This window comes from Mytilus trossulus, chromosome 3 (assembly GCF_036588685.1).
Source record: "Mytilus trossulus isolate FHL-02 chromosome 3, PNRI_Mtr1.1.1.hap1, whole genome shotgun sequence".
Taxonomy (NCBI): domain Eukaryota; kingdom Metazoa; phylum Mollusca; class Bivalvia; order Mytilida; family Mytilidae; genus Mytilus; species Mytilus trossulus.
Window position 1 is genome coordinate 7682056 of NC_086375.1, and position 10056 is coordinate 7692111.

A 10056-nucleotide genomic window follows, 5' to 3' on the forward strand; every position below is an offset into this window, starting at 1 on the left:
GCACTGGTCACTTGTTAAAGATTATGTTATCCTCTTATTTTTTTCTGGGTTTTAAAATTCTAAATTGAAACTGATTTATTATCCTGTTTTTTTTTTTTTTTTTTTTGGGTTTTTTTTTTTCTTTATCAAATTGCCTTTTTGTTTTAACAATTTGTTTTCCATGTATTATTTGACTCTTTCGCCTTGTACCCAGTCTTGATTGGTTTCATCGTGCAAGACATATATATATATGATGCACTAAAACTTTCTTTAACGATTTAAATTTGTTTTCCAGGTGTGTGATTTTCTCGTTGTGTTGATGATCAATTGGTGGCCTTTTGTGTTTATTGCCCTTTGGTCGGGTTGCTGTCTCTTTGACACATTCCCTCCCCAGTGCCCGTTTCTATTCTTAATTTTATACTAAAGTTCTCAATCATGACAATTGGTTGCTAAAATAAATATACGATACCCTTTTCAGATTGTTTACAATGCATTAATGGATCTGTTAAAGTCTCTTGGGTTATAAAACTTTTATTTCAACATAAATATATATATAGATCAATTTTAACAATTATAAGATTAATAATTTGTCTTTTTGATTTAGTCAACTAGCGGTTCATGTCCTTAGTTTCAATTGTTTTAATTGTAAGACATACGTTTTACAAAATATCAATTGAATAAAGCTATATCGTCATCCCTCGAATTGAAAATTAATTATTTTCCCGAAAAACAAGTTAACACTGAAATTTCGAGAGATGAACAAGCACTATTCGAATGAATGTTATTTAAAAAAGCTGCACATGATTTCTGATCGCTCGTCATTATAAATTTACCTAAAAAAGCTTCATTTTTCATATGAAGTAATTCTCTGGCAGATTTTAAATCGCTTAACGTCGATCAAGGACTTATATATATAGACGTCGATATACGTCCCTGCTTCGATAGTTATAAAGAGTCAGACCAAATATTAAATTTTGTCTATCATTTAAAGCAAATGTAGTTTATAACGAAAACAATAATGTTCAGGGGGTGTTATTCAACGTATCGTCAACATGTAGGCAGTAACTGCCTGGCAGATCAGAGGTTAACACGGTACAAATCTAATCATCATTAGTAAGTTTCAGACCAAATATCAAATGTTACAAAAATCACGGACAGACGAACGGCATGAAAAGGCGGTATCAGTATACAGTCTATTCCATGTACAAGAGTGCGGATATACAAATGAATGCAAAACCAATACCCAAAAAGTCAGCACATTTTTGTGTTGCGTAATAATAATTCGTCAACATAATAATTAAGTATGGTTGAGGTAATTTTTCACACAAATTACATGGAACACAAGTTCTCGTCTTCAAAATAGTAGACCAATTATCACAGTTTCCTAAGACCCATCAACAATATCATTTACACGTTTTGGTGCACATATAAAAAAAAGGGTTTGTCAATACAAGATACAACAACATTACGATCTATATCAATCAGTGAGTTTAACATTCAGGCGTCTCGACACGTTCCTTTGGTCTTTTGGGTGTAAGAAGTCTCGGAGTTGGGTAATCGGAATCGGAGTCCTCGCCACTTTCTTCTTGGTTCTGTTGAGATTCGGAACTGGTTTCTTCTTCCACTTGTTTTCTTTGTGGTGGTTGTTTTCTTGTTTGTGGTTTGGTCGGCGGTGCAGCTTGTCTAGGCGGGGTGCGGCCAGTAGTCTGTTTTGATCCAACGCTTTCTTTCGACTGGGACTTCGACAAACCATTCTGTCTTTGAGTAGGTCTACGAGCAGTTTGTGGCTCTTCAACCTGTTTGGGTGGAGACGGATCGCGGTCATATTCACGATTTCTTTGGTTCCGTCTTGGAGGAGATTGTTCCTGTTCAAAGTCTCTGCTTCTCTGGTTCCGTCTTTGTGGGGATGGTTCCCTGCCGTAGTCTTTACTTCTCTGGTAACCTCTTGGATGTTTTTCAGGTTCTGGCGCTCCGTCTTCTACCTGATCATAACCTGCATCTTCATCGTCATCATCGTATCTTCCAATACCATTTTGCACCGGACTTTTATCATTTGATTTAATTAAGCCTTTCTTTTCGTATGCTTTCCTCAGTTTCTCAGAAAGTGCGTCCTCTGGATGTTCACCAGATTTGCAGACGACAAATTTCGGCACTTCTTTTCCGCTACTGCGCAGTTCTGTTGTGTGTAACTGTGAGTTTAACTTAGTGAAGCTGTCTATCTGTTGTAATGAAAAATATAAATGTTAGAACAAAATTGCATTCCTTCGTCTTTGGTTTTGTTTTCTGTTATGTATTATGAATTAGGGAAGGTGCTTAAACATTTTTTATCGGACTCAGTCACTCATAAAACTTGTGGTATTAAATGTTAATTCGATACTTTCCATTTAAAAGATCTTCGTTTTGTCAATCCCTTCTTACGTGTTAAACTCTTTTTAATTATGTTTTTCCTCTAATTTTCTGCATTTTACCAAGTTGTGAAGATGTTTTTATTCGTATTTCGTTGTTTCTTTTTTTGCTTTCAAAACTTCGGTTTAGTTGTTACATTTTGATAAGAAATTTGGTTGGAAAAAAAATACCGAACACCGTTTACTCCTGGTGTGAACAAATGTGTGGATTCACTTGAGTGTATGATCTAGGTGTGATCGAATGTGTGAACTTCCCTGAGTGTATGCTCCTGCATGGTGTGATCGAATGTGTGAACTTACCAAAGTGTATGCTCCTGGTGTGATCGAATGTGTGAATTTACCTCATTGTATGCTGATGGTGTGATCGAATGTGTGAACTTACCAAAGTGTATGTTCCTGGTGTGATCGAATGTGTGAACTAACCTGCGTTTATGCTCCTGACGTGATCGAAAGTGTGAATTTACCTGAGTGTATGCTCCTGGTGTGATTAAATGAACTAACTTACCTGAGTGTATGCTCTTGGTGTGATCGAATGTGAGAATTTGCCAAAGTGTATGTTCCTGGTGTGATCGAAAGTGTGAACGTACCTGAGTGTATGCTGCTGGTGTGACCGAATGCATACTTAGTGGTTTGTATGCACTGAGCTTCAACATATCACCAATATCATCAAGAATTTGCTCAAACAGTTGTGTGGTGTTAGGATTGACCTTATAGGTTGTCATCCTTTCCTTGTTCATCACTACAATCGTGTCGTTTTTCCTGGATAGACTACGTCTGAAGGGTGCAGTAACCTTTGTTGACCTCCGTGGGAGGGGCGACCTTTGTAAACTTTTTGTAGGACTAGGTCCTAGTGGAAAGCCATAGTCAATGCTCTTGTCAATTCTTGCTCTGTCTGATACCACCAAGAGATCACCACTTTGTATCTCGCCCAGATCCTCTATCCTCTTGTATCTGTTATTTTCGTCTTTTCGGAACACAAATCGGACACCTCCTTTAGGTTTGATCTTTGGATGCTTATCCAGCTCTGCCAACAGACTTCCGAACGTACGTATCTTGTTGTTAATACAAAGATCTACCCCTTTACTATCTTTGTCGCCAGACATACAGAAGGTCACTTTCTTTCCTTTCATATCGTCTTGTCTTGCTTTCAAGGAAGGAGGGTCAATTTCATAACGTTCATAGCGTGCCATATTAGGTTGCGCCTGGTACTGACGTGAGCCTCTCAGACCACTGTCATCCTCCGAAACATATCTCTGAAGAATAAAGAAATACAAGTTCTTGGTTTTGATCAGTTGACTTTAATACGGTGACCTATAGTTGTTAATGTTTGTGTCATTTTGGTCTTTTGTGGATAGTTGTCTCATTGGCAATCATACCACATCTTCTTTTTTATATTTAATGAGTATCTCAAGATTCAAATACAATTGTATACATGTATATACATCGCATTAAAAAATACCATTAGATTTTTTCATTTTTTTTAATATCAGATATATTTTATATGTTACTGTATATTGATTCGTGGGGTATTACAGAATACGTACGTACGTTGACAAGTATCTAAAAATTGTTTCTTATTTGTATTTATCCTGGTAAAGATTTAAACCATTCTACAAACAATACCATAAACGTGGTACATGTTAACTCATCGTTAATGCAACCAAGAGGGTTATAAAAAATAAGGAGATGTTGTATGATTGTCAATGAGACAACTTTCCACCAATGAAGTGGATGTCAGCAATTATATGCAACCGTACAGCCTTTACATTGTCTTTTCGGGGCCTTTTATAGCTGACTATGCGGTATGGGCTTTGCTCATTGTTGAAAGCCGTACGGTGACCTATAGTTGTTTATGTCTGTGTCATTCTGGTCTCTTGTGGACAGTTATCTCATTAGCAATCATACCACATCTTCTTTTTTATATTCAGAAATGAGAAAACTCCTATAAATTATAATATTTCATGTCACCACTGGTTTGAATCCCAACACATGCAAGCAACACAGGTCTCTTTTGATCGATGAAAGAGATAATCATATCCATTTATAATTGAGATCTTACAAAACGTGTTAAACCCTGCCGAATTTTTGCGCCTGCCTCTAGTCAGGAGCCTCTGGCATTTAACTGTATTGTTTAAATTTTTACTCTAGTTCATTTAGATCTATATGTATTAAAGTTTAGTATGACGTCCATTATCACTAAACTAGTACACTCCGATCGAGTTCAGGTTTCCTCGCTGTGTTGAGGACCCATTGTTGGCCTTCGGCTGTTTTCTGCTCTGTAGTCGGGTTATTACCTTTATGACACATTCTCTATTTCCATTTTCAATTTTATTATGAATATATATATGCCGTGACAAAAGAAGGTGGGAGAGGGGAAATGTGTTATGTAAAAAGAAACAATGGGTCAAAGTCTATTGTATAAAACGACGATATTCAGAATCTGGTTGCTGGTATATTAATCACGATCCTATCTAATTAGTTTACAGATTCCCTTACAATGTATATTAAATGTTTGATAAGGTAAGGATCTCTGAGACAGGTGCGTGTTGGTTCTAATAAATATTGTGTGGTAGCCAATCGCAACCGATTTCTATACGGTAAATAATTAATCAGATACATTTAATGGCTAGTTATCGACCTAAAGTGTTTCATCACTTAGTCCATTAATTAAAGTGTTTTGTAACCTTCAGTAATGCCATCTTAAGACCTGTTGTCTCAATCAAAGCAATAAACATCCACAACGGTTATTAACTTTTGAAAACGACAGAGTTGAAACGGAACTGTGTCCTCGTGCTGGTTTTATCGTTTGGTGCTGAATTTCATCATAAAGGTTTCAGACTTAATACTGTCACGCTAGTAAAATACTGTAGTACAAAAAATTGTAAATAAGAGACATATTGTCAATCATACCACGATCTACTTTAAAAAAAAAATTATATAACTAACTAAGACGCATTACTTTATATATGATGACAAGTATAACAATTTGAAATTAAATACATTGATGTTTAACATCCATGAGCAAATATAACATGCATTTCCGTAAAGAGAACATTTCTGTCATAAGAACTTTTGACACGTTGATCTTGATTTTCAGAAGGTAACAGTCCACAGGAAAACATATATCGCATGCACGCTATAATGACACATCATTCTAATTTAGAGTTGGGTAGTTGCTCATATAACATTGCAGCTGCTTGCTAAGGAGAAAAGCAGCAAATACCAATTTGAAGTCATTGGTTTGCCCTGGTTGGAGGTTGAAACCAATAACCTTTCAATGTCGAGGCGACCACGAGGCAACGATACGATTGCAATGAATCAAATTTTAATAGTAATTGCAGCTATGGCCGACTTCGTAGATATAAATGGACTCTAATTGCCTTGCGTTTTTTTCAGGAAACATAAATATGTACGTGGGATCTATTTTCAGTACCCTTTGAAACAAATGAGTTACTTATAAAATTTGATACAATAAGTGTATACGCCAAAACCTCAAGGCTTGTCAAATATTGCAATAGATTGAGCGTCCATAACCGAACCGAATTCTAAATTTATTTATTTATCTATTTTTATAGGGGATTGCTAACAACCTGAGGCTACGTGTTGCCGAAGGTCTTTTCCACATACATATATAGTCCGCCATAAGTTAAGCAACACCCTATTTTTATTGCATCGATTTCGATGTCTCCTCCACATATATATAACAGATTTTCAAAAAACAAAGTGTTTTCTTTAAAAACACATTTAAAAGCTATAATAAATTATACATGATATAACACCTTTGTTTCTAAAGTATATTCTACATAGTTTAAGATTAGTTTTGCACCTATGCGTTGGAACTATTTTGTTGTAAATATGTACAACTGTCCAGTATGTTCTTTTTTTACCAGGCCCGATTAGGTGGTGTTGCTTCAAATTAAGTCTATGCAAATTGATTTTGCTAAGATTTTCTCTCATTCGGTTCTAAGGACCGTCTTGTAGTGAGGTACGAGGTTGCTTGCTCACTGTTGAAGACCTCATTGTGACTTGAAGATAAAGAACAGCAATACAAGCGCTGTTACTTTTAGATTTGTGTGTGTTTCTTTTTGCTGTGCATTTAATGTTTGTTTTTCTATTTTGCTGTTTCATTTGATTTTCTAGTATGTACAGGACAAAACATAAAGATGTTAATTTCACACCAATACAGTTATTCAAAAATATCTGGGTTTTGATTCATTATGTTATTTATTTAACTTTTTAAAACGAAAATTCAAGTGTTTAAGTTATCATTAAATATTCGAATATGTGACAAAATAAAGACAGCACCTTAAAATATACCCATGAGGTAGTAATTACAGTGTATTTTAGTTCCAATTTAAGGACTACCTGAAATTGACTTGCATGTGAAATAAAGTCAGTGGATAGAAAGTGACATGTGAAATGAAAAACCAGAGTAAAAAAAATTACATTGCTAGTGAAATAAAATAAAAATCAGAGAAGAAAAACGACCTTGCTATATGTAGCTATTGAAATAACAGTAAAGGAAAATGCTATTGTGAAATGAATAGCAGAGGAAACTACTAAGCCGTTACTCTTAATTCTTTCGTTGCAATTTCCAAGGATATTGATACAAAATTGAAAAATTACTATAACATGTTTCTCTTATTTATTTCATGTTTAGTCTTAGATGCATGATTTTTTTTATCAGTTGTAAGTGGCTTTGAACAATCTGTCAGATAACTGCGAGTACTCACAAATCTGTTCATTGTGTCTTTTTATGTCGGGATGAATAATTATATATATATATATATATATAAGTATCCGGCCACGTCCACTTGTATTTTTGTCCATCTGATTTCAACTAATTTTTATAGTTCGTTCTTATGTTGTACTGTTATACCACTGTCCCAGGTTAGGGGAGGGTTGGGATCCCGCTAACATGATTAACCCCGCCACATTATTTATGTATGTGCCTGTCCCAAGCCAGGAACCTGTACCTCAGTGGTTGTCGTTTGTTTAAGTGTTACATATTTGTTTTTCGTTCATTATTTTTACATTAATAAGGCCGTTTGTTTTCTCGTTTGAATTGTTTTACATTGTCTTATCGGGGCCTTTTATAGCTGACTATGCGGTATGGACTTTGCTCATTGTTGAAGGCCGTACGATGACCTATAGTTGTTAATGTCTGTGTCATTTTGGTCTTTTGTGGATAGTTGTCTCATTGGCAATCATACCACATCATCTTTTTTTTTATATATTCTCATTCTTCATTAAAGTGGTAGTTTTTTTCTTTCCATTAACATTAACATTTAACATATGAAAAAAAAACGGTAAAAAGCTGAATATTACAAAATTAGAAAAGCAATGACTGCAAACATATATGATCTTGTCATACTTCAAAAAAGTTTAATATTTATATATCAGACCCGGAAGAACATATCTCTTCCATCCCCCTTACCTAACTCCATTAATTACAAAATTTTCTCCCACCTATAGTAATGATAAGGTATAAAAAAAATACAATGAAGTTAATCCCGATATCACATTTATCGTTCTAGTATTAGATAAATATTTCTTAACAATTAATTCATAAAAGAAGAAAATTAAAACAAATAAACAGTAATAATATCCAACCTGTTCATCATAGTGATACGGTGCTGGCATCTTGTCTCCACGTCTTCTGTGTGATTAAATGTTTCCAACTAAATCTACCTGATAAATTATTAATACCTCCATCTCAGGTAAGAATTAATTATAAATGGAATGCCTGAATACTTGGCTGATTCGATAGCAAGAAATTCCACTGGGGTCTTTTATTTTCCAAAACAAAACAAGTAACCACCGTGTACGGTCAAGAGTATTGATATAATTATATAATATGGAGGACGGTATCGGAAGGTGTAATCAACTTAATTGGCTGACCAAATGCGTATTTAACATGTTACAGCATAATTATATAGCACATAACAAAGAAAACCAACAAAAACATAACAATTGATTTTATTTTTTAACAGATTGCACTTGGTCTCATAAAACATTAAGAAAACAACTTGTATACTAACTGTCAATGACCTAAACTGTCGAAGGCCGACACAAAGAGTCCAATAGTCAAATTTCACAAAACTTTTATTCAAAAAATGTTTGGTTATCAGGGCTTAAAGCAATTAATAAACTACCTGCAAATGAAAAAACCCACTCAAATAACGTAAATTGTTTTGTGTCAACATGACGACCCCACTGTGCATTGAAGAAGAACAGCAATTTCACCTTTTGTGTGTTTGTTTGCTGTCCCTTCTTTCATATATTTTACAGTAGGTGTTCAATTCAAACAAGTAATGATCTTTTATAGGCGAAAAGACGAATCATTAGATTCCGTCATATGCTTTTAATTTGTATATATATATAATCTTTATGCCAAGTCTTTAATTTGAGATGATACAAAACAGACCATAATTCATCTTTTATATCATATTTGAATGAACATTCTGAAACCAAGTGTACATGTTTACGTGCACTTGTAAAAGGTCCATCTATATCCGACATAGCTCATATATGTATAATAATGATTAAAATTCAACAAATTAATGCTTATATAACCAGCTTTCTTCTTTAAAATCGACAACTTTATACGAAAAATTAAGCGGTATTTCGTTTTTAAATCTATATTGCGTGGAATGATACTGTTTTCATCTCATGCAGACAATTCAGTCAGACGAACTGTGTTGGAAGTTTTACTCATATATCATCCGTTAAAAGGAGAATAATTTTGACACCCGTTTGAACTGAACTGTATACACAGTTTGTTTAGCTGAAGTCCGCCTCCGGGTGTAGGATTTTCTCGCAGTGTTTAACACCCATTGATGGCCCTCGGCTGTGTTTTTTTATTCTTTGCTTGGGTTGTTGTCTCTTTGACACATTCCACATTTGCATTGATTTTCTCTTTTTTATTTGCATTTTGAAACTATATATATATGTAAATATGTAAGAAATGAATTCTGTGTTTTTGAACATTTAAACGACTTGAAAGCAAGTAACCATCAGATATACCACAATAGGCTCTTTCGCAGTCGAAATGTGATGGTCACTTGCTTTCAATCCGTATATTTTTGTTTTTAAATACGGGCCTTCACTTCTATGATATAATTCTGACATTTTGTGCATCTGTGTACTTTTTATTTAATCAATTAAGTATGGATGGATGTGTGTCCAGTGGCAAGTATAACATGCAGCCCTGAACGAGAACATATTTCTGTGGTGTGATGTGAATAGGAATCTTATTTTCTTAGACCAGTGTTTTTTTTATGTTTTGATGTTAATTCAGGTTTGGGTGAATTTTGGCACCTGATAAAACTGTTTAAACCCGTTTCATTTGTTTGTACCTGTCCTAAGTCAGGGACCTGTTGTTCATTGGTTGTTGTTTGTTTATAAGTATTTATCGTTTATATATATAGAGATTAGAACGTTGTTTTTCCTGTTTGAATGGTTTTACAAAAATCATTTTTGGGGCCTTTAATGGTTTCCGGTGTGAGGCAAGGCTGTGTTGACCTATAATGGTTTACTTTTTACAAATTGTGACTTGGATGGAGAGTAATTTTATTGGCACTCATGCCACATCTTCTTATATCTATTTAGTGGTAGAAACTGTCATGATTTTTTTCTATTGACAGATCTTTGTAGGAGAGTTATCTCAATA

The 10056-nt window shown here is 34.5% G+C and overlaps 1 protein-coding gene across 1 annotated transcript; it reads right to left on the reverse strand.

Moving 5' to 3' along the window:
- Positions 1 to 1087: 1087 nt before the first annotated feature.
- Positions 1088 to 8225, reverse strand: LOC134710076 (uncharacterized). The gene is made up of 3 exons (XM_063570252.1): positions 7998 to 8225; positions 2972 to 3637; positions 1088 to 2198 (listed from the first exon to the last, which is right to left on the reverse strand). Exons 1-3 carry the CDS (start codon positions 8025 to 8027, stop codon positions 1470 to 1472), a joined length of 1425 nt encoding a protein of 474 aa, XP_063426322.1. The 5' UTR covers positions 8028 to 8225; the 3' UTR covers positions 1088 to 1469.
- Positions 8226 to 10056: the final 1831 nt, after the last annotated feature.